Source organism: Neomonachus schauinslandi, chromosome 9, assembly GCF_002201575.2.
Source record: "Neomonachus schauinslandi chromosome 9, ASM220157v2, whole genome shotgun sequence".
Lineage (NCBI taxonomy): Eukaryota > Metazoa > Chordata > Mammalia > Carnivora > Phocidae > Neomonachus > Neomonachus schauinslandi.
This window is the reverse complement of record NC_058411.1, coordinates 76,774,385-76,800,148: the sequence shown is the minus strand read 5'-3', so window position 1 is coordinate 76,800,148 and position 25,764 is coordinate 76,774,385. Positions and strand designations below refer to the sequence as shown.

Genomic DNA, 25,764 nt, shown 5'->3' with positions numbered 1-25,764 from the left:
TTAACTTGATCTTTAAGAAAGAGGACTGGATTCAGAATCAAAATGTCATTTCAGTGCCTGATTTTATCATGTCTTAGCCTTGCAGTCTAGAGAATCCACTTAGACCCAGGACCTCCATTTTCACAGCTCCCATTTTCTAATCAATAAAACAAATGTTTTACACCTATCCTACTAAACATTTATTACTAAAATGAAAGTTTTTTTTTTTGTTTTTTGTTTTTTTTTTTTTAATTTATTTATTTGACAGAGAGATAGAGAGCACAAGTAGGCAGAGAGGCAGGCAGAGGGAGAGGGAGAAGCAGGCTCCCCGCCGAGCAGGGAGCCCGATGCGGGGCTCGACCCTAGGATCCCGGGATCATGACCTGAGCCGAAGGCAGACGCTCAACGACTGAGCCACCCAGGCACCCCTAAAATGAAAGTTTTTTGAACAGCTTAATGTGTTACACACATTATTATTACTGCTAGATGGGTCTAGGGGTAATCATGAGTGACTTTTGATATGCAGTGACATATGTGAACAAATATACTTAGTGGGTGAGCTTTCTCATACACTTCATTTGCTGTTTCATTTTCCTATTTGGCAAAAAAGAAGCATGGGTGCTGTTTAAGTATACTGCAACATAAATCTAATACACCTCTCTTTCTATCTCCACCTATAAAAATCACTGGAAGTTTCCCATGCAAGAGATGGAATACAGACAAGACAATTAAAGCCTGTGGTTTTCTTTCTTTCTTTTTAAGATTTTATTTATTTATTTGACAGAGAGAGAGACAGCGAGAAAGGGAACACGAGCAGGGGGAGTGGGAGAGGGAGAAGCAGGCTTCCCATGGAGCAGGGAGCCCGATGCAGGGCTCGATCCCAGGACCCTGGGATCATGACCTGAGCCGAAGGCAGATGCTTAACAACTGAGCCACCCAGGCGCCCCAAAGCCTGTGGTTTTCAGTGGAAATGGAGCTAGGAGATGTGTTTTTCTGTTTTTGACAGGTCCAGAACAGTCAGTGTCTGAACTATGGTTGATTGAACCTTGGAGCTTTTTGGCTTCTTAAGCTGTACTTATTAATCTCACATTTTTATTTGGTTTTTAAAAGATATTTAAAATCAGATAAAGTTACGTGTTTTGGGAAACTGGAACAGTATCACAGTTTCTAAATAACAATGTTTTTAAATGACCCTAAAATGTTTAATTTGAAAGATAGAAGAAATGAATTCATAGTTGACATTGATGATGATTTACACTAATTTTTCTAGGAGGAAATGTTTGTATTAAGCAGTTAAAAACATAATTATAATGGTTATTGCAGAAAGCCCAGCTTTATAGGGTCTGAAAGAGCAAATGCTACAAATAGTTTTAGATAGTAATTAGATTGAAAATCACTGATTTTATTTCATTTTATTTTTTGGCTACCGGATAAAGAAAGATCTTATAAGAGTAAATTTCTCACCTGCCTCAGGCAGGAGTAATTAGATGTAAGCAAATTTAATGGAGCCTGTGTGCTCTGGGGCCATTCAGCTGTGCTTCGATAATTGCATTTTTTTTTTTTTTTAAGTATGAAGGTTGTTTAACATATCAAGTAGCAAAAAAGTTAAAGTACAGGTTATCTATCTTTTAGGTAAATAACTCTAGTACTTTATAAACCAAGTGGTAATGAATGCATTACCAAATAATAGACTCCAGTCAGAAGTGAATGTAGCTGATAGTATGCAATTATTATATCTCTGTCCCTAATTCATTAGCATTAGCATGACTTCAGACTACTTTCATCTTTGTTCCTCTTTTTCTATGTACTTTCCCAGGAAAAGTTCAAGGTTCACTTAACATATATTTGAACAGGTAGATATCATATTTTGATTATTTCTTTTTTAATTCAGTCTTTACATATTAACAAGGTTGACCTTGTTTCAAGGTACAGTTCCACATTAACAAATTAATCTCCCCCATACTTTTCCCCCTCACAGACTAGTTGTAGCTCTTATGTCCATGATCTCCTAGGATTTAGCTCCTGTTCAATCACTGTTTTAATTTTTACCACTCCTAACTCATAAATACTACACACCAATATACAGTTAAAATAAAACAGCATTAGCAAAGCATTACTTATGTTTGGGATAGATTTTTTTCATTACACAGATCCTTTCAATATTGAATTCTGTTGATATTTTAAATTTGCTTTAATTTACTTAGAGTTTTTCAAAGACACCAGGTTTTATATGTAAAATGTGTGTATGTAAATAATGTAAGATAAAAACAAATGATGTAATAGTCAATTCATATTTAGTTAAATAAAACTAATATGAAGTTGATAATAAGTCAGTATCACATGTAGGAAGGGCTGTATCACTCTTTATCCTACACTTTTCTTCCTTTAAACAGTTATTTGAATGAGCCCTTGAAGGGCATGCTCATAAAATATGTAGATGACACAGAGGTTCTTGGTATCACTAATACTTTGAATGACAGAATACTCATTCATATTCATTGACTGGGAGTAGGGTCTAAATCTGACCAGGTAAAGTATAGTAAGAGTAGATAAAAAGAGTTCTGAATGTTAATACCTAAAACCAACTCCACAACACAGGATGGGTGAGATATCGCTTAACACTAGCACTTGAGAGAAAAACCTTTGAGGTTGTATGACATCACGTATTTGTCAGTGGTATACTGTGGCTGCCAAAGCAGCTAAAGAGATCTGAGGGGTTGCATTAACAGAGTTAATGTGGAATATTGTGTCTCATTATAGCATCTTCATTTAAGAAGTTTAGAGCTATAGCAATTTAAGAAAAAGGCAGGATAAATAATTGGATCTCAGATCTATGCAAAAGGTATTTATATAAAAAAAAAAACCCGAAAATAAAAATGACAGTGGATTAGCAGAAGATACCACCAGAAAATGTTAACATGAAAATTTTAAAATTTTTGCTAATGCTTTTTATATTTCCTAAAATGAACAGAAATTGTTTTTTTAAACAGAGGGAAAGATTGCACTAAAATGGGACACAGAAACAGGTATAGTTCAGTGAGTGGATAGTGACCAGACCAATGAAAGGACAAGCAATGGGGCCATAGGAGGACTATTTAAAGGAACTATCTATTTAGCCTGAAGGGAAGGTAGCAGGTTATTGGGCCAAGGAGAATGGGGATTTTTGTAGCAACCCACAATATTTGAAAGACTGCTAGTACTTTTCATGTCTTCGGCGGACAGCTCTAAGAGCAAGTGGAAGTTATATGGTGAAACATGTCTTGGTTTGGTATGAGAACTTTCTAACATTTGGAGAACTCTCAAATAATAGCATAGGAGGTTGCCCCAGGCCTTTGTGTGATTTCTTCAAGCCTCTATTGCATGGCCCTTGCCTCTTCCCACGTAATATGACTCCCCTGTGCTGTATGTAACAGAGATGGTAATCAGAGGTTGTAGAATTGGGCTAACAAAGTTGCATTTGGGGGGAAATGCTATCCTTCCCTAATGGCTTCTGGCTCCACTGCTGAAGGATGAAGCTTTGTCACCATTGGGTAATTTCAGAACAGTATGCCACTGGCCCTGAAGGCAGTTCTGTAGAGAAAATTTTAGAAATGGTTTAATGACAAATATATAGTACTATTGGAATAAACGTATAGTGTGCGAAGACTACCACTTTGAGGGTGACAGCCCTCATTTGAATATATAAAAGTCCATCTCATTACTTTACTACTTGCTAGTTTTTATTAGACTGTGATGCTTACAGAGAGCACAGTGATGAGAAACTTAAGCCCAATTATGGTATTCATATTCCATTGGATAGGTAAAAACTTTGTTACATGCTTATCTTGCCATTGTCTTTTGTTCTCTTGTTTTCTTCTTGATTTCAGAGCATACCTTTCTTCTCTACTCTGTTACTCTGCATCTTGTCTATAGTGAAATTCTTTTTTTTCCCTAGTTTGAAGGTGATCTGTACTTTTGGAAGTGGTAACTTAGTGTTAGGGAAGAAAAGAGAAATTGTCCCTGAAACTTTGTTTTCGATACTTAGCAAGTTTTACAATTAATGACAGAAGTTTCTCTTGTGGCCTCTCCTCCCAAAGCCTGTGCTTATTTATTTTCCCCAGTAGTCTCATGTGACCTTGTTAAAAGCTTCATGTAATTCCCAAATAAATTACATTTACTGGTTTACTTCTATCTAGTATTTTATTGACATTTCCAGATAAGTTTAATAGGATGGAGAAAAACAGTGTTCTCTTTATAGACTCAGTGGGTGATTTGACCTTAGCAAGTTAACCTTATCCTGATGTTGAAGGAAGCTATTCTTAATTAGACTCTATCAGTTTCTCCATTATCACCAAGAGAGCCACTGGTCTGTAATGCTATAAATCTTAATTTGATTGTTTTTTTCTATCCTACAGAAAAGCGACCATATTAGCAAAGTCGCAGTATTTGAAAACAGTTTCTGGTTTTCCAGATACATTGCATATCCTCATCTGTAGCTCAGCCATTTCACACTTTATTTACTTCAGAAACTCTCAGTTGAATACCATCTGGTCATGGTGATTTATTGCTGTGGAATTTCTCAAGTTGCTCTATTATTTCCTCCTAGGAGATTGCTCTCTGTTACTGCCCCACTGATTTTCTCAGAAAGTGCCCTTGGAATAGTCGTTTCCCTAGTATCCTGTACAGACAAGGTCAATGCCAAACAAAACTGAATTAAACTTCTCTGCTGCTTCTCTTCCTCTTAGTTGCTGTCTTCACCGGAAGTCCTCATTGATGGGGAGAAAGTCAGCACTTGGTCCAAACACACGCTCATGTTGGCTGTCTAGTCCTCATGTTACCTTTTGTCTTTTTATTTTTCAGATTCTCCCTTTCTTTGACAGTATATTTTTAGTATTTCAGAAAAAAAATGTTAAGTGTTAAAAAATGTTCTAAATACTTTCAGTGTGTTCGTAAATGTCTGTATGGAGTTATTTCTAGTTTGTTGTTGTTTTTTTTTTTTTTGACTATCCACAGATTTCTCTTTTGACCTTTCAGATAATGACATAGTGCGTACCTCTCTCGTAGCCAGTGTCCTTATCTGTTTCCAAGCAGCCTGGATAGTTTTTAAGTCCTTTACTTCCCTCCTAGAGGTCTGCTAACCTTTTTTCTTTTCCCCTCAGATTTTTAATGTATACTTCTTAGAGTCTACCCCTCTGGGTTAATATTCAAAGATGGCCATACTAATTAGAACATGAGCTTTAATTTTGCAACCTTCCCAGTTCCTGAGTTCCACTCCTACACATACTCACCTGTGGTAATTCCTGTATGTCATATTAATCTATTTCCTCTTTTATAACTGCCCAAATAGGCCAAGATAAGGCATATTAATTACTGCTTCTACACATTGTGCTCTTCTGTCATTCATTTGGATAATAATGGACATAATTAAAACCACTCATTGCAATAGCCTCCCTAGCAAATAATGCTGAACAGTAAAGGTTAGAAGCAATTTGCCTATTCATTCATATTCTATAGTTAACATATCATTTTTTACCTGAACTTTGTCCAAATAATTATTTTGTTAAAAAAGGTTACTTGGGGCGCCTGGGTGGCTCAGATGGTTAAGCGTCTGCCTTCGGCTCAGGTCATGATCCTGGGGTCCTGGGATTGAGCCCCACGTCTGGCTCCTGGCTTGGCAGGGAGCCTGCTTCTCCCTCTCCCTCTGCCTCTCCCCTGCTCATGCTCTCTCTCTCTGTATCTCTCTGTCTCAAATGAATAAATAAAATCTTTAAAAAAAAAAAAAAGGTTACTTAATGTGCATTCGAGTATAGTTAATTGCTATTAGAAATATATTTTTATCTTTATACTAAATACTTTAACACAGAATTTTTGAACTCCTAACTTAAGTATTAAAACATTGAAAGTTGAGACTTTTAACATTTCCCAAATATATTGTAAATTACCTACTGTTTTAAATTGAGGGGGAAATTAATCCAGGTTTAAATATCAAATTCTGAGTATATGTGATACAATATTTCCTTAAGATTTAAATGCAAATACTACCAGTCCCACAGCCACCCATCTCTGAATAGAGCCTTTGCTCAGTCTGTAAAGGGGAGTAATAGATTATAACAGCAGAGGAAATAAATGCTGATTTTGTTCATTTTATTGCTAACATTTTTTTTTCCCCTCTCAATATGGCAGGCTGTTCTAAAAATAAGTTGTGTCTATTACTGTTTGGTGCTGGTATGCATATGTTCTTTGAATTTTTTAATAGATAAGATCCTGTCCATCCCATAGCTACTGTGTGTATTAATATATATACTATATTGCGTTATAAGAAAGATGTACTATATTATATTTCTAAAACCTATCCTTCTACCTTCATCTCAACCAGTAACTCCAATTCTCTCCATTCTGTAAAAATAAAAAATACACAGAATGAAGTATTCACAAAAAAATAAGATCTTATTTAACGCAGCTATTAAAAAGTTAGCCCTCTGTAGTAACATTTGTCTGTGTCAGGCAGCTTACACTAAAACAACTTCCATGATAATATGTAACAGTTAACTGAAAACTCCTTCTGGAAAGTAAGTCCACAAATCTTTTTCTATTTGTCTATTCAGTTGTAAGACTATTCAAACACTATATTGTCCAAACAGATATTTGTGTTTAGTACCTTAAAACCAATATTATTCTGTATTTGCCATGGTTGGAAAGTGAGACTATCCTATATTAGTTAGGGGCCCAATATTTATCTATTAAAGTTGCTTGGAGTAAGGATATGTTATAAAGTTTATAGGGTTTGTCCTCTGGTGAATTCTCTTTCAGATAGGTACTATTTTATTGGTTGATGTCCCAAATTTGTATAAATATATATAGGTCACAGTCAGTATAAACTTACATTAAGAATCAGATGAGGAATTGCATGTCAAAATGCAAGATCTGAAATATGGGCTATTATCAGGATTCTCCAGAGTCCCCTTTGCTTGTTTTTCTAACAAGTTATTCTTTCACTGGAAAAGTCTTAGGACAGACTTGGAATTTGATTCCATCTTCACTCAAGCAGAATTTAGTTCAAGTTCTGGGTAGTTTCAATCCTGATCTTTTCTTCCTTTATTCAGTGATTTTTTTAGTGGAGTTTGGAATGGAGAAATGTATTAGGCAATGTATTAGTCAAGGTTCCTCAGAGAAACAGAGCCAATAAATTATAAAAGGAGACGTATTATGAAGAATTGACTTACATGATTATGGAAGCTGAGAAGTCCCACAGTTTGCTGCCTACAAGTTGGAGACCCAAGAAAACTAGTGCTATAATTTAGTCCAAGTTGGAAGACCTGAGAACGAGGGGAACCAATGATGTAAATCCAAGTCCAAAGGCAGGAGAAGATGTGATTATGTCCCAATTTAAGCACTGAGGCAGGAAAAGGGAGGTATGTTTCTCCTTTCTCTGTGCCTTGTTCTACCCAGTCCCTTAATGGATTGATTGAGGCTCACCCACATTGGGGAGGGCAGTCTACTTCACTAGGACCACAGATTCAAATGCCAGTCTCATCCAGAAACACCCTCACAGATACACCCAGAAACAATGTTTTAATCTGGGGACCTCATGACCCATTCAAGTTGACACATAAAATTAACCATCACAGGAAGAAAAGGAAAGAATCAGAAGCCAGTGCTCATATAACCATCTTGCCCAGAATATGGCTGAAAGATTTTTAAAATGAAAATGACCAGATCAGATTTGCATTTTGGACAGCTCTCTGACTACAGTGTCAATTAAAGTTTGATATTCTGTAAAGCTCTTTCCTGTATTTTCTCTTCTCACTTTGCATATCCTCCTTGAGTATTTTTATCTCATAGTTTCTATCCCTACATTAGTATCTCTAGGCCAGACATCTGTACTGAACTTTAACCCCTTATATCTAATTACAAATTAGATATCTCTTCTTGGGTGATTCTCTGGAACCTCAAATACATGTCTAAATTGATTCTACCTTTATTTTCCTTCCCAAACCTTCTTCTGTTATTGTCCTATACCTGAAGTAAATGTTACCCCCATCTTTAAATTTATCTAAAGTCAGAAACCTGAAAATCATCCTTGCCTTTTCTCTTTCCTGTATTCCCCATACCTAGTTCATCAGCAAGTGCTATATATCCTACCTATTATATGTTGCTCTCAAATCTGTTCTTTTCCTTTCATACCAATTGCCTTGTCAGTTACATTCTCTCGCACTATTGCAGCAGCCCCTTTATTTGCCTTCTTGCCTTCAGTCTTGTTTCCTGCCAAGGAATTAGACTGCAGCTAGAATAATCTTTCTGAAAGTCAAATTGGATCATGTCATTCCTCTGCTTAGTGTTTCTCTGTCTTCTCTGTGGCCTGATACTCAAGTGTAAATTCCTTAAGATGAAACACAAGGCCCTGTAGGATCTGGCTTCTGTCTACTTTTTTAACCTCAACTTTTACTCGTTCAAACACTCCCTACTCACATTGAGCTTCTTCCAGTTTCCAGTACTTCTCATGTTAAATACTACTATGAAAAGTTAGGAAGATATTTCTGAAATAAATAATTTCAAATCCCCCCTTTAAAAAAAATCCCTCTCTGGGGCGCCTGGGTGGCTCAGTCGTTAAGCGTCTGCCTTCGGCTCAGGTCATGATCCCGGGGTCCTGGGATCGAGCCCTGCATCAGGCTCCCTGCTCGGTGGGAAGCCTGCTTCTCCCTCTCCCACTCCCCCTGCTTGTGTTCCCTCTCTCGCTGTGTCTCTCTCTGTCAAATAAATAAAATCTTTAAAACAAAATAAAAAATAAAAAAATCCCTCTGTTTGAAACTCATATTTTTTATTTTTGATTCATTTTTTACATGTTAACTGTATAATATTCTTAAAGGTAGAAAAAAGGACCATTTGGGATCAACAGCAAGTATTGATTATCACTAACTGCATAATTATACTTAATATGATTTATTGGTCACTCATTTTATGGATGGCATAGATCTTAAAGGTGAATCTATAAAGTACCTGAGTCTCCTTTATATTACTTACACTGAAGTAAAATACCAATTAATAGATTTCAGAAAGAAGCTATGTTGAGATGAGTTCTAATACAGCCTCTAAGGTTAAGCATTTAGTGGTCTAACTGTAGAAATGGAAAATCTGGAGAGTGAAATAAATATTGAACTTTCAGAATATGTGAGTTTATCTTTACTTTGGAGATTGCATAATCAGTCTTATCTGTTCATTTTAACATAAGTTTAGTAGTTTTATTTCTAAAATGCTCATTTATAGAATAATGGTGTGCTCAGTAAAAGTCTAGGAACAACAACAACAAAAAAGAAGTTGTATTTACCAACAAAACCATTAAAGTTTTTTAAATGGGATCTACTTATTCTGGTGGCTGGTCAATCTGGTAGAAATAGGAAGAGATTATTAGGTTGGGGGGTGTGTGTGTAGCTTTTGAAGATACATGGAATGCTCCATTCCTGTCTGTACTAAATTTATCAAGAATTATAGGCAAACCAGAAATTGCTTCTCAGAGTGATTATACCTCTTCTAATACCACCTACAGATTTTACAGTAAAAGTCTAGGCTACAAAAGTTAAGATGAGAACACAATTCATTTTACTTGACTCTCTTAAAAATAGCATTATCAAACATTTTGTGATGTTTCTCTCATATCATATATTGGGCTGTCGTGAAGAAATAAACCTCCACTTGCTTTCATGACAGTAGATAATAAATTGATACAATTCAGTTGAGAAGTTGAAAAATGCATTGAAAATAATGGGGCATAACATTGTAGGGTTAACATTTATTCATAGATGATGCAATTAAATAAAACAGGCATTAACTTCAAGGTCAGTCAGTAAAGTAATAAAATTGAGTATTTGAATTGTAATTGCTTCCCATTGATACATGAAAATAAAGTAAAATAGATGTCAGCTCTGCAAATTATGGTTCTTCCTCCTAATTAATTTCTTAATTCTGCATGGAGTTAGCCAGTGCCTAGGTTTTGTTGTGGGTTTATTCATCCACCCAGCTTCCATCAAGGAATGTCTATAAGACATGATTAAATATGGTTAGGTGTCAGGATTTATAGTAAATTTTTTTCTGCACTTTGGAGAAAAATTTGTTAATAACTTTTAAGTAACTTATTTATGTATTTGGGTTAAAATTTACTCTATGGATTATAATCATCTTCTCTATTAATATTGATATTTCTTGATATTGGTATGTATATTAACATTAATAAATATAACTTTCCCAATGATTAAAAAGGTTTTCATAGGGGAGATAGATACATTGAGACTCTCATTCTACCACTTGCTGATTCAGGGAGGTAAATTAAACAGACTGTTACGGCTTTAGGAAAGCATAGTTTATGTCCAGTCATGACCCAGGCTTCACAAGAAAAGACACCAAAATTGAATGCATATAAAAAAAGAAACATCTTTTTCAAGGACTGGGATAAATTGAAGCTTTTAGATAAAGTTGAATTTCATTGAAAAAGCCCATGAACCATTGTGGCTTTTTCATAGGCTTTTCACAGCCCCTCAAAGGGTTTTAACATAATGCAATTTTATATAAAATAAAACGGGAATGATCACATTACAAAGATTAGGAGAGAAATTTTCAAATTATACTGAAATTGTATTGGGTCTAGATAGTAGGGTTTATTTAAAGAAAGAGAAGATTATATGCCTTTTGATCTGACTACATATACCAGTTAAATGGCTATTGCTTAAAAATTGAAAATAGAATGAATGTATAAGATAGCTTTAAAAATTACTGAGGTATTGTTATATATTCTTATACTTTAAAATGAATCTATATATGGGGTGCCTGGCTGGCTCAGTCTAGAGCATGCGACTCTTGATCTCAGGGTTGTGACTTCAAGCGCCACATTGGGTATGGAGATTACATACATACATACATACATAAAATGACTGTAATAGAATATAATACAAATATATTGGTATATTAGCATCTTTGCTTGTACTTAGAAATATAAGCGGATTCTTACTGGTAAAACAAGAAATTAAACTGAGAAGTTATTAATGATGTCTAACCTTTGTGTTAAATTTTAACTCAAACATTGACTTCATTATTTAAACTGTTTCTCTTTAAACCATTTAAAGTGTGAAAGTTAAAAAATAAGCCCAATAATAAAAATATTTTTTGATACTAATCTTACCCCGACCTTCCATTTTCAGTAATGAAGGACTCAGTTAGGAGAGACATTCAAGAACATCAGAATTCTCCATGCATATCATCTAGTTAAAAAATACCCAAACCAGGGCGCCTGGGTGGCTCAGTCAGTTAAGCATCTGCCTTCGGCTCAGGTCATTTTTCTGGGGTCCTGGGATCGAGCCCCACATTGGGCTCCCTGCTTAACAGGGAGCCTGCTTCTCCCTCTCCCTCTGCCGCTCCCCCGCTTGTGCTCTCTCTCCCTCTCTCTGTCAAACAAATAAATAAATAAAATTTTTTTTTAAATGCCCAAACCTGGGGTGCCTGGGTGGCACGTCGGTTGAACATCTGTTGGTTTCGACTCGGGTTGTGATATCAGGGTCCTGAGATCAAGCCCCCATCAGGCCTCACACTCAGCACAGAGTGTGCTTGAGATTCTCTCTCCCTCTGGCCCTCCTGCTTGTGCTTTCTCTCTCTCAAATAAATAAATCTTTAAAAAAAAATACCCAAACCAAAAATACATGAGATAAAAGACTGACATCCTTGGGCTTCATAATTATAGATAAGCTAACAATTTTTTCCATGTTAAAGTGATTTGTTTCTCCAGATCCTTGTTTTAAATTTTTTTAAATAATAATATTTTTCCATTTAGAGATATTAAATATCATAAAGACTGTACATACAATGCTAGAATGTTTCTAAATGAGGAAACTTGTGAAAAAATATGTGGATGTGTAAGAAAATTAAATATTCAATCTTTCATTATATTTATAAAAATAAGTTACATAAGAGTTTTCATTTGCATGTAGTTTAATATTTATGGAATCATAAGTGTTCCAGGCAGTAAAGATTTCTTAAGAAAAGTTCCATGTCTGAATATATTCTGGGGTAGGATGAATAATCTTCCTACCACATCCCTGACTAATATCATCCCACATGCAATAGTGTCAACTGATTTAGAAGAGATCTCTGAAATCAGGGTGGTTTTAGGCCGTTGATTTCTCAAAGAGAGTAGCTTGAATTGCTAGTGATCTCTGGATCTTATCCAAGAAAAGATTTTATAAAAGCAGTCTGAAATTTCATATGGGCATGTCATATGGGCAGTGATGATGAGGTCCCCAATGATTTGTCACTCTCTAATGAACAGAAAAATGGAAGCAAAGACAGGTTGCACTCAGATTACCCAGCAAAGCATCAGGAGAAAAGGACTCAAGTAGTCATAATTAAGTACAATGGAATATGTTAGCCTGACGCAAGTGTGTATCATATACAGTGTTGATTTAAAGTAGAAAGATTCATTCAAGAGAATATGGAGACTATTAGATTGAATCTAGACAGTTTCATTATGAAACTTAGACACCTTTCAGAAAAGAATTATAGTCTATTCAAATAGTATCAGATCATGAGATAAGAACTTTTAAATCATTGTTCATGCCAAAGAAGCCCACCAAAATCACCAGATCTAACCTCAGATAAATTTATAATGTGTCAGAGTTGTTTATTTCTCAGGTCCTGCCATTCTCTTGGTTTTTATATGTCCAGTGAAATCATCTATTGCTTTGTGTATGTGAAATGTTACTGATTGGTCGTCTTCCCTGTGTGAGGTGTCTGAAGCATCAGACCATGAATCAGCAGCACCTACCACACTCACTAAACATGACTCAGACCCCGTTACCATACTATAAAGACTTACACATGCAGCTTATTTCATTATTAACTCTGAAGAGAAAAGAAATATAGCTCTTTTATTTTAGCTATTTTATAGCTTTACAATAATTTTCCATTGTAGTGAAATGGTCTGTAATGTGTTTCAGGTAAATATTTGAAAATCTTCTTTAAGTTTTAAATTTTGAACTAATATTTTTAGTGCCACAGAATGTTCAGTGCTTAAGCCCAGGAATAAATAAATTGAAAATATTTCTATGAATACAGAAAAATATTGAAATAATCAACTAATTTTTTTTTCAGGTGATAAATTTTTTTTATTTTATTTTATTTTTTTTAATTTATTTATTTTATTTTTTATTATTTTTTTTTATTCTTATGTTAATCCCCATACATTACATCATTGGTTTTAGATGAAGTGTTCCATGATTCATTGTTTGTGCATAACACCCAGTGCTCCATGCAGATAATCAACTAATTTTTAACATAGTTTGTGTGTTGATCACAGATTCATGTGGAAAAAGCTTGTGTCCCATGTGGCTTATGTTTACATATTTTACTGACTCTTATCTAAAGACAAACAAAATTACTTTATCTACATCATGCAATGCAGCAATTGCTGAAATGAGATGCAACGGCTATTTCTATACGTTAACAGTTCAGAGCTGAGACTTGATGATTCTATAATGAATTAAAAGATTGTAAGAAAAATGGGAAGATCAGTTTGATCTCCCAGTCTTACCTGTGTAAAAACATATGCTCTTAAATTCCCTTCATGACTTGTAGTCAGGCATTTATTTATTCCCAGACCCTTACAAAGAAGCAAAACATAAATTATTAGATTCAGTCATAAGAGACTTTGACTTTAATGGTGTGTGCCCAAATGCTGAGTAAGATAGGTTATGTTGTTTGACCAATATGTAAGAATCAAGGAGTTGGAAGGAAAGATAAACAGTGATTTCCATTCATGCTAGTCTTGTACATTCATGCTTTATATGAATATATGAAGGAAAAGTATGAAAGACATATCTGTGCTGGAAAAAATTATAAACATTTCTGTGAAGTAGAAATGAGTAGACACAAAATAGTAAGCAGGACTGAACCATGGGGCTATAATACAAAGGGTTAGGAAACAAGCAAAAGCAGTTGGGAGATATAATCCTGGGGGAAAACAGAGACTGAAAGTGCCCCATATGAGGGAGAACCTCAAAGAGATAAAGAAAAATAAAACATCCATTAAAGAAAGAGCAATCAATTAGAAAAATAAATCACACTGTCCCGCATGGGGCTCCCTGCTCGGCGGAAAGCCTGCTTCTCCCTCTGCCTGCCGCTCCCCCTGCTTGTGTGCTCTTTCTCTCTCTGTCAAATAAATAAATAAAGTCTTTTTAAAAAAATAAAAATCACAGTGAAACAGCAACAAGGTGACATGAAAAGTAACCAGTTAGAAATATTGGAAATGAAACATACAGTCACTTAAAAAACAAAAAGCTCAGTGGGCAGAATAAACTCTAGGTGAGCCAAGTCAAAGAGAGAATGAATGAAGCAGGAAAAAAATAATTGACCCAAAAGGCAACATAGACAGAGAAAAAAATATTTTAAGAGCCATTTAAAAATATGCAGGATAGATTGGAAATTGCAATATTTGTGTAATAGATGTTTCAGAAAAAAATAGAAGAAAAGGCAGAAAAATAGTATTTACAAATATAATGACTGAAAATTTTCTAGACTTGAAAAATGTAAGTTTTAGAATTGAAAGTGTATATTAGGTGCTGTACAGTATAAATAAAAGTAAACATACACCCACACATATTATATTAAAATTACAGAGTGTCTCAAGGACATTGAAAACTACAATTTTGCACAGAAAAAATAAATATTTCTTATAGGGGAACCACTATCAGACTGACAGCATAAATCTTATTAAGAATGACTAATTTCTAAAGAAGTAGTATATTACAACTAAATTATGTAATGATGAGAGTGAAATAGGACATTATCAGACATCTAAAACCTCAGAGACTTTACCACTCACAGATCTTCAGTAAAAAAATAAAGAATGGATTTCAGTTAGAAATAGATTGAATTCCAGGAGAAATGAATGAGAAACAGTTGGGAACATAGACATTGTAAAATATGTTGGTGGGCTTAATTTTTTCTTGACAAAATGTTGCAACTAAAAGTTAACACAGTAATAGCAACTGAAATAGTGGGGCTTATTTAGTATCTAGTGAAAACATGCTAACTTCTCTCAGTCAAAAGGATGCTAAACAAATTGTTAAATTTGTATTCTAAGATTCATAACTCTTAGATAATACATTTAGACTTCAAAAATACAGTTTTGAATGTACGTTAAAAATTACAAGCGATTGGGGTGCCTGGGTGGCTCAATCGGTTGAGTGTCTGCCTTCTGCTCAGGTCCTGATCCCAGGGTCCTGGGATCAAGCCCTGCATCAGGCTCCCTGCTCAGCAGGAGCCTTCTTCTCCCTCTCCCTCTGCCTGTCGCTCCCCCTGATTGTGCTCTCTCTCTCTGTCAAATAAATAAATAGAATCTTTGAAAAAAAAAATTACAAGTGATTACTGAAAGAGTAGAAATTCAGTCCACAGCTTCTTAATCAGCAAACAAACAGACAAAAATCCTTTCAATACAGCATGAGGCAGAAAATAGCAAAGGAACAAATACGTATAAAGCTTAATAAAACAGGAAATCTATAATAAGATGATAGAAACAGATCCAGACATATAACATAAAATGTTAAAAATGTAAAATGGTTAAACTCCATTCTTTAGAGTTGTATTTATAAGATAGGATAAAATTTTTAAAAATCCAGTTATATGTAGTTTATAAGTGGCATCTAAAACAAAAGCACACAGAAAATTTGAGAATAAATAATGGAAAATATGTGCCAGTAAAATATTAACAAAATAAAGTTGGTGTTGTAATGTTGATAAATAGAATATAAGATAAAAATCATGTATGAAGATATATGCAGATGAGTAGGTCATCACTTGTTGATAAAAGGAATAATCTTATCAAAAAGTTTTAGAAATTGTGAGTGTGTATGCACATAACAACATAGCTCTCAAATACATAAAGCGTAATTTTTTCAGGAACCTCCATACTGTTTTCCACATTGGCTGCACCAGTTTGCAGTCCCGCCAACAATGCACAAGGGTTCCTTTGTCTCCACATGCTCACAAATACTTCTTTCTTGTGTTTTTTTATTTTAGCCATTACAACAGGTGTAAATTGATACCTCATTATGGTTTTAATTTGCATTAACCTGATGATGAGTGATTTTGAGCATTTTTTCATGTGTCTGTTGGCCATATGTATGTCTTTGAAAAAAATGTCCATTCAGGTTCTTGCTGATTTTTAAATAGATTATTTGTGGGGGGTTTTTGATGTTGAGTTATGCAAATTCCCCTTTATATATTTTGGATATTAACCCCTTACCGGGTATATCATTTGCAAATAACCTATTCAGTAGTTGCTTTTTGTTTTGTTGATGGTTTCCTTCACCGTGCAAAAGCTTTTTATTTTGGTGTAGTCCCAGTAGTTGGATTTTGCCTTTGTTTCCCTTGCCTTAGGAGACATATCTAGAAAAATGTTTCTATGGCTGATGTCAAAGAAATTACTACCTATGTTTTCTTCTAGGAGTTTTATGAATTTAGGTCTCACATTTAGGTCTTTAATCCATTTTATTTTTGTATATGGTATAAGTAAGTGGTCCAGTTTCATTCTTTTGCATGTAGCTGTCTGGTTTTCCCAGCACCATTTATTGGAGACTGTCTTTTCCCCATTGTATATTCTTTATTCTTCCCTCCTTTGTCATAGATTAATTGACCATAAATGTGTGGGTTTATTTCTGTGTTCTCCATTCTGTTCCATTGATCTCTGTAACTATAGATCTACGTTCCATTGATCTATATAACCCTATTTTGTCCAAGTACCATACTGTTTTTATCACTAAAGCTTTATACTATATCCTGAATTCTGGAATTGTGATACCTCCAGCTTTGTTCTTTTTTCTCAAGATTGCTTTGGCTACTTGGGGTCTTTTGTGGTTCCATATAATTTTAGGACTATTTGTTCTAGTTCCATGGAAAATGTTATTGGTATTTTGATAGGGATTGCATTAAATCTGTAGATTGCTTCAGGTGCTATGGACATTTTAACAGTATTGGTTCTTCCAATCAATGATCATGCAATAGCTTTCCATTTGTTTGTGTCAAGTTCAATTTATTTCACCATTGATCTATAGCTTTTTGAAGTATAGGTCTTTCACTTCCTTTGTTAAGTTTATTCATAGGTATTTTGTTCTTTTTGGTGCTATTTTAAATGGAATTATTTTCTTAATTTCTCTTTCTGCTATCTCATTAGTGTATAAGAATGCAGCAGATTTTTTGTGTATTAATTTTCTATCTTACAACTTTATTAAATCTATATATCAGTTTTAGCAGTTTTTTTGGTGGAGTCTGTAGGGTTTTCCATATATTATATAGTATCATGTCATTTGCAAATAGTAAAAATTTTACTTATTCCTTACCAATTTGGATGCCTTTTACGTCTTTTTTTGCCTGATTGCTATGTCTAGGACTTCTAGTACTATCTTGTTTGTTTGTTTGTTTGAAGATTTATTTATTTATTTATTTGACAGAGAGAGAGAGATAGCGAGAGCAGGAACACAAGCAGGGGGAGTGGGAGAGGGAGAAGCAGGCTTCCCGCCGAGCAGGGAGCCTGATGTGGGAATCGATCCCAGGACCCTGGGGTCATGACCTGAGCCGAAAGCAGATGCTTAACGACTGAGCCACCCAGGCACCCTCTAGTACTATATTAAATAAAAGGGAAGAGAGTGGACATCCTTATCTTGTTCCTGATGTTAGAGGAAGAGCTTTGTTTTTCACAATTTAGAATGAAGTTAGCTCTAGGTTTTCCATATATGGCCTTTATTATGTTGAGCTATGTTCCTTCTAAACCTACTTTGTTGAGAGTTTTTATCATGAATGAAGGTTGTACTTTGTCAAATGCTTTTTCTGCATCTATTGACTTGATCATATAGCTGTTATCCTTTATTTTGCTAACTTGGTGTATCATTTTGATTGGTTTGCAAATATTGAACCACCCTTGTATCCCTGGAATAAATCCCACATGATCATGGTGAATGATTTTTTTTTTAAATGTATTGTTGGATTCAGTTTGCTAATATCTTACTGTGGATTTTTATCTATGTTCATCAGAGGTATTGGCCTGTAGTTTTCTTTTTCTGTAGTTTCTTTATCTGATTTTCATTATCAGGGTAATGTGGGCCTTATAGAATGAATTTGGAAGTTTTCCTTCTCTTCTACTTTTTGGAATAGTTCGAGAAGAGCAAGTATTAACTTCCTTAAATATTTAGTAGAATTCACCTGGGAAACCATCTGTGTTGGGTATGGTTCTTACTTTTAATAATAATCAGAAAATGAAAATTAGGGGTGCCTGGGTGGCTCAGTCGTTAAGGGTCTGCCTTCGGCTCAGGTCATGGTCCCAGGGTCCTGGGATCGAGCCCCGCATCGGGCTCCCTGCTTGGCGGGAAGCCTGCTTCTCCCTCCCCCACCCCCCCCTGCTTGTGTTCCCTCTCTCGCTGTGTCTCTTTCTGTCAAATAAATAAATAAAACGTTTAAAAAAAAAAAAGAAAAGAAAATGAAAACAAGTGTCTAAAACAATTTTATATATATTTATATATCAGATTAGCAAAGATTTAAAATTCTGACACCACTAAATTATTTTTGCATTATGTGAAGTAGGAATTCTATGTCCTGATAGTGGAAGTATAAATTGGTTAATACTGCTTTGAAGAGCAATTTGGCAATATCTAATAGACTTAAAGATTATACACACACACATGCATATATACAGTAATATGTACAGTTATATATCATGGTAATTTCACATAAAAGCATATTCACTGCAGCATAAAAAGTACTTGTGGCAAAACAGAAATTAGGAACAACCCAGGGCCCAAATACCCATCTACTGGAAAATGTAGAATTAAATTCTGGCATATCCATATAGTGGAATAGAATACAATAATAAAAATGAATGGACCAGAGCCACGGTAATCAATATAAGTAAATCTCAATAATGTGAATTTAAAAAATCAAATTAAAGTTTGTATTATTCATGTAAAATTTAATATACATGAACAATACTAAATACTGTTTGGATACATAATTTGTAGTAAAATTATAAAAGCATTATGAGTAACTCACCAACTTCAAAAGAGTGGTTACCATGTAAAAGTGTAGGGGATATAGATTAAGAGTAGATACACTGTTATGTTCTGTTGTGTTGGTGGTGGTTATTTCTTTTAAAAAAATGTTGTAGAGGAAATACAGCACATTAATGCTTGTTAAATATGGGTGGTGATTACATGGGTGTTTCTTTCAAAGTATTTCATTTACTTATTCATTCTAAATACTGAATTGCTAAATAGTGGTAGAAGTAGAGGAACTGGACAGAATCAGTGATTGGTTCATCTACATGTTCACCCATCTCCTTGAAATTTTAATTTTAGCAAATATACCATGAGAATAAGATTGCTGTGAAGGGAGTTGACACGAAAAATCTGTCTAGTGCTATTGATCTGAGTTGTTTGCTTTGAGTTTCACCTAAAAATACTCAGTGGCAGAAGAGTTTTCAATCTTTGCCTGACTTCCCTTCTTCTGATATATGATATAAGAAATAACATGTTACCAAAAAAAGGCATCCAACTAGAAGCAGAAAATGATTAATCAGTTTGTGTAATTAATAAGCTAAATAATTTAAGCCAACAAAAAATAAAAATAACTTATTTAAATGAGACTAAGTCAATACATGTATTATGTATATAAATATCTAAATGTATTATGGATGTAATATCTAAAATGAATTCTTTCATTTCATAGCAAACTTGTGGCATGTGACTTTTTCTTCCCTGGCAAGTTAGTTTTGGTATGTGGGAAGTTTATTGCCCATACTTGCTGCCTATACCTTATCACCTACATAAACTCTGTAGTTGAACATTTTTATCTAAGATTGTGCACATGCCATTGGTATAATAAGGATTTTTCAGAGTTGTCTCTATCTTTGTTTAGAAAATATATTATCACACAAGTGGTCATTGAAATGAAGTGTCATTTAATTTGAGAATACAATTATTTGTGTCCGTATCTGTGTCCTTCTATGAAGTGAATTAATTATATAGGCATAAGGGTCTACCACTCTTCTATTTTCTACTCTTACTCTCTAAGTTAGAATTTTAAAGTTAGATAAAACAGGGATACATAAGAAAATTCTCACAATTGTCCATGAGTAAAATAACCATAATAATTAAAATACCAAGGACATAAATGTCATGTTTGAAATGATACCTGTTTTTCCAACTAAATTACAGTTGCTCAAAAGTGAATTAAAACAATGCATCTGGAAGTTGACACAGTGCAATGAAATGATTTGGTATGGAACTTATTTTTCAGGAGCAAGAAAACCAGTTACCGAAGGGGATTAGGAAAGTAAATATGAGCCAAATACATTTTACTTTAGGATCAAAGCAATTTGAAATAATCACATACTGGTTTCCTAGGCAAGGAGAGACCAAGGGAAGGGGAATATGTCTTTAGACTTCCAATCTGATAGTTACCTAAAAAAAAAAACAAAAAAATGTAATCTTTCTTGGCAGGTTTAGATCCAGATAAGCATCTTGGAAAAACCCTGGATCAAATGGAACCTTATCTCTTAGAGGTAAGAATTTATACTATTTCTCAAAATATAGGCATCTAAAGGAAGAAAAAAATAAGGCCATGATATGATTATAAAATTAATTTTGTTTTGGAAAAACTCTGATGGCATTCATGATATAGTTTTGTGAAAAAAAATTAACTTCTAATGGATATGAAGATATCAAAAATTAATTATGAAAATCATTACCAGGTTTTTGGTCTGAATAAAGAAGTAAGCTATTCCTAAAAGGAAACTGTCCTGTCAGAAGGTTTTTTTTTTTAACTAACATGGACTTTGTATGCTATATATGAAGTACTATACTCCTAAAGTAGCTGATAGTCTCTGTGATCAGATGCTTTTCAATCAAAAATGTGAGTAGGAACTTCCTTCAGAGATGATCTCATCTAACCTCTTCTCTTTTACCAATTAGGAAATTAACTTGCAGAGTAGCAAAAAAAAAATTATTTTAAGGTTTCAAGTAACAGTCATTTAACCCATTATCATTGTCAAATCCTAAATGTGTTCTAAACTTTGAAGAAGATTTAGTCATTTTCATTATTTTCTGTTAACTGTTATTATTATATTTTATGAGAGATTGGGGCAAATGTTATTCGCATGGCAATGATAACTAAAGGAGTATAATGATGAGAGTATTTCATTTCACAATTATGATGGAAAAAAGAAAATTACCTTGCTTCTATGAAAGAACTGAACTCCTCTAATAAATTATCATGTTCCCCTCCCCATCTCTTAATTTGTCAACATTGTCTCTGGACATTGTTAATACAATTGCTGTGATGTGCTAGCAGTTACTACCTTCTTTACTAACTTTATGGTTTTTGGATTTTCTTTCAGTTATTTGCACTTGATTATTTTATGGTTTATCAATATGTACCAAATGCTTAGAAATTCCTGAAATGCTTATTCCTTTTTTCGCTAAACATCAGTAAGCATCTAATATATGTGAGGCAAATAGTAAAGATAAAAATTAAAATGAAATGAGAATATAATTGTGACAAATTATATTTGATTTCTAGATAATTTAAGTTGATGACATGTTTTTTTATGCTACTCTGATAGGACTTTTCTCGCAGCAGTTTGTGTTATGGCCAACATTATATCTATGTTCACATCTGTTCCCTATCATCAGATTATATTTTGCTTCTGAAAAAAAACAATGTAGATAAATAATGAAATTAAATTTATGGGTGTAAAAGAAAGAGAACTTGAGAAATGAGAGACTGGGGCTTTGACAAAAGAGCTTTTTGTAAGCTGCTCCACAAATTTAAAGTTATGAGTTCAGGTGTCAAACATGTAGAGGTTCTTTGTAGAATAGACGTATAAGGCTTGGGATTGCCATGATGTCAATTATGAGTTAACCTGGATATTATCATAGAATATTTAAACACAAAATTGCAGAAATCATTTTATTCAATCTTCAGCATGGCCAAGCAATCTCATATTTCTCTGGAAAACTTATGTACCCATTCTCCATAATGGCTATTGCATTCCTTCTCTGCTCTCCTCAAAATTCAGTCCCCTTCATTTTTCCCCTCACTTTTGAGTGGATGGTTTGTTTCTTCACAAAGAAATTAGAAGCCATCATCCTGGGAATCCCTCTGCCTCTGAGCACCACCCTTGCATATTTTTGCTTCCCGTAACTGGGAGAAGTACACTTCCTCCCACATGTGGCTCACCTCCTTCCTGTGCTCTGGATCCCATGAGCAGCAATCACTCACCCTCTCCAGTAGCTTCCTCCTCATTCTCACATCATATTGAAACATACCACCATCTCTGCCATTCTGAAGATTCCCTCCCTCCACTCTAGTTATTCCTCTAGCTACTTCTCTTCTTTGCTTCAAAACCAAAAAGTTCAGAGTGTTATCCATGTTGATGGTCAGTGCTTCTTCATGTCTCAGACACCTCGTATACCTGGAGCTTTGCTTCTTTTTCCACCTCTAAATGGATACAGCTCTGACAAAGATCATGCAAGATCTCTATTTTACCAAACCCAACCAACACTTCTTAGCCCTTATTTGACAGTTTTAAACACTCCTCCTTAAAATGCTTCCATCAGCATCCATGATGCCACATTCTCCTAGTTTTTCTCCTTTGTTCTCGTCACTCTTAGTCTCTTTTGCCAGTTCCTAGCCTAGGCTCCATTTTCACTCTATCACCTTTTTCTGGATGATCTCAGTCACTCACAGGGCTTTAAAAACTAGCTATATTTGGATGACTCCCAAATATTTCTAGCCCAAATTTCTCTGCTAAGTCCTAGTGCCTAAAGGCACTGCAAATTAAATCTCCATAAACTTGATTGTGGCCTTTATATCCATTACTTTTTGCCATTCCTTTTGTCATCACCTTAGTTCAGTGCCTGTCACTTCAGGCCTAGAGTATTACTGACAACTCCAAATTTGCCTCTATCTTCCATTTTATTTCCCAAAGAATTCATTTTGCTTACTGCTTCAAGGTAACTGTTCTAATATATTCTACTATAATTGTCACTCATTCACTTCAAAACTTTGAGTCCCATTGCTTACTGGCTAAAATCCAAATTCTTTAGACTCCTCTTTCTCTTACTTAACTCTGGCCAACCCATTAGCATGGTCTTGTCTTCTCTATCTCCAGAATATATTCTAAACTCAAACACTTCTCACTGTCTCTGGCGCTACCACCACAAGATAATCATCTCTTGTCTGGAATACTTCATCAACCCCTAACTGGTCTGCTTACTTCCACCATTGCCCTGCTAGGATCCATTATTCATATAGATGCCAGAGTAATTTTTTTAAAGTATAAATCAAATCACATCGCTGCTTTGTTTAAAATTTAAATAGTTTCTCATAGAATAACATCCAAATTCCTATGAGATCACAACCGATGAAACTGTATATGATCAGCATCCTCATTTTCCACCAGCCTCTATCTAACTCACTGAGCCTGAGCCACAGATGCCTCCTTATTACCTAAATACACTTTATTCACCCCTTTTCTCCTTAGGACTTTGTTCTGCCTCAAATGTTTTTTTTCCCTCAGACCGCCACATGGTTAATGCTTTCTCGTAATTTAAGTGACAACTCAGATGCTCCCTCCTCAGAAAATCTTTCCCCAACTACCCTAGCTAACACAGATCTCTACAAATTATGTCTACAAATTGTCTGTCTGCTTATGTGTATATTATCTGTCACCCCTTCCCCCACCCCACCAGAATGTAAGCTCCAATAATCCTACCAAGATTTTGGCAAAGACATTAGTTCTTTAGTTCTTTCATTCAGCTATGTGTTCATCTGTCTGTCCATTCACTACTATCATCCTTAAGTTACTTCATATTTATTGAGGACCTGTTATATGGCAAATGCTGTGATGAGCACTAAGGATACATGATGAATTAAACAAGATCCTGTTCTAAAGGAGTTTAAAGTCTGCCATAGTTATTCTCAGACCTGAAAGTGAAGTTTATTGGGGACCTTGTTAAAATATACACTCTTTTTCCACCCTAAGAAATCTCAGTTCAGAAGGACTAGGAATCTAATCTTTAAACAAGCACTAGGTAATTCTAACACAGTGATCAAATATATCATCTCCTATTTCTTCAATACCAGTATCATACTTCAGGCTCTGTATTTCTAAATTTCTCTGAAAGAATGTAAGCCTTCTTGAAACCATCGTCATCCATTGGCTGCCACTACTTACTTCTGAAAGCTTTCTGAGTATTTTCTTAGCCTACTTTTGGGGTTTACCATGTATATATTCCACCCCTTATAAGTTGTTTCATCCATAGCCTTCCTCCTGTGGTGATATTAAACACCCCCATGACTTCAGCTACCAATTTTATTCTTATGACAATTAAGTCTATTCCTCCACCATCTTTTTATGTTCCAGACATCTGTATTCTGCTAGATACCTTCCTCTCTTAGATGTACTCAATCACTTCAACTTCAGCTGTGCAGAACTGAACATTTCTTTGCTGACATATCTATGCCATTTTTATGTTCCCTGACAGTGAAGGGTTCCATTGTCTACTCAGTTGTCCAAGACCAATAAAAAGTGAATTGTAAAATTATTTCATACATTCCATTATTCGTAAATAAAGCCCCAGCTCCTTTTAATTCTACCTTCTTAACATCTTATAATCTGTCCCATTTAATCCTCATTGTCACTACATTAGGGTTTCCCCTAGGTTATTATAATCTTTTAGCTCAAGTCTATCTCCTCCCCACCTTACCCCTTGGGTAAGCCACAGGACTGTCATCATCATACATGTGAAGGGCAAATCTGATCTTGTTGTTGTTCCCCATTCCCTCAAAATAAAATTTTGCATTGTTCCCCATTCCCTCAAATAAAATTTAAACTCCTTAACACAATGTAATCTGTCCTTGGGGAAAAAGAGGCTTGTAAGTTAGGCATTCTCCTACATCCCCCCTATCCTTCATGAGTTTGGAACTATTAATGGTTACCCTAAAGTGAGTACTCCCTTCTACCTCCATGTTCTACTCCCCTTCTCTGCAGACTTTCTCTCTCCTTCACTCAACTAAATCCAATCTGTTGTTAAAGTCTAAGCTTTAAACTCTTGCTTAAATAAGCCTCCTTTGAGCTGCCATTTTCTTCTTTGACTCCCAGGATGTAGCACTTCTCATGCTATATATTTTTCTAATGTTTATTATAACATTAAAGTATGTAATGTGTAAAAAAATTCAAACACTATCAAATAATGAAAACTCTTCCACTGACTCCAAGCCCCCCCAGTTTTCTTTCCCAGAGTAACCACTCTTCTCTATTCTGAGGTATCTCTTCAAAAACTTTTTTGCATATGTAAATGTATATGCATGGTTTATTCTTTTTTACCAAAATTGGAGCATACTGTGCATATTATTCTCCATCTTCCATTTTAACACATAAGGATCCAGATAATTTGTTTTCATGACTTCACTATGTGGATAATATATTGAGCCTCTTCCTTATTGATGGGCTTTATTCCTTACTGATTTCTTTCATGTCTTTTGCTATTTCAAATAATGCTAGAATGAACCTTACTGTGCATATATTTTAGGGCATATGTGAATTTATCTGTAGGATAAAATCCTAGAATGGAAATACTGGGTCAGAATGTACGTATGTTTTTAATTGCAGTAGACATTGAAGATATCCATTTTCAGCTATGGCAGAATAACTTACATCAGACCAGTTCTCCCTATGAAAACAATTAGAATAGTTGTATGGAATTAAAACAAAAGTAA

The 25,764-nt window shown here is 34.7% G+C and overlaps 1 protein-coding gene across 2 annotated transcripts in view; it reads left to right on the top strand.

Annotated features, from left to right (window-relative positions):
* DPH6 (diphthamine biosynthesis 6) overlaps window positions 1-25,764 on the top strand; it is a 183,024-nt gene that overhangs the window by 117,719 nt on the left and 39,541 nt on the right. For both annotated transcript variants that reach the window (XM_021695530.1, XM_021695529.2), the window contains exon 6: window positions 20,484-20,545. In XM_021695530.1, coding sequence (XP_021551205.1) covers window positions 20,484-20,545 — 62 coding nt within the window. The remainder of the gene's footprint in view (window positions 1-20,483; window positions 20,546-25,764) is intronic.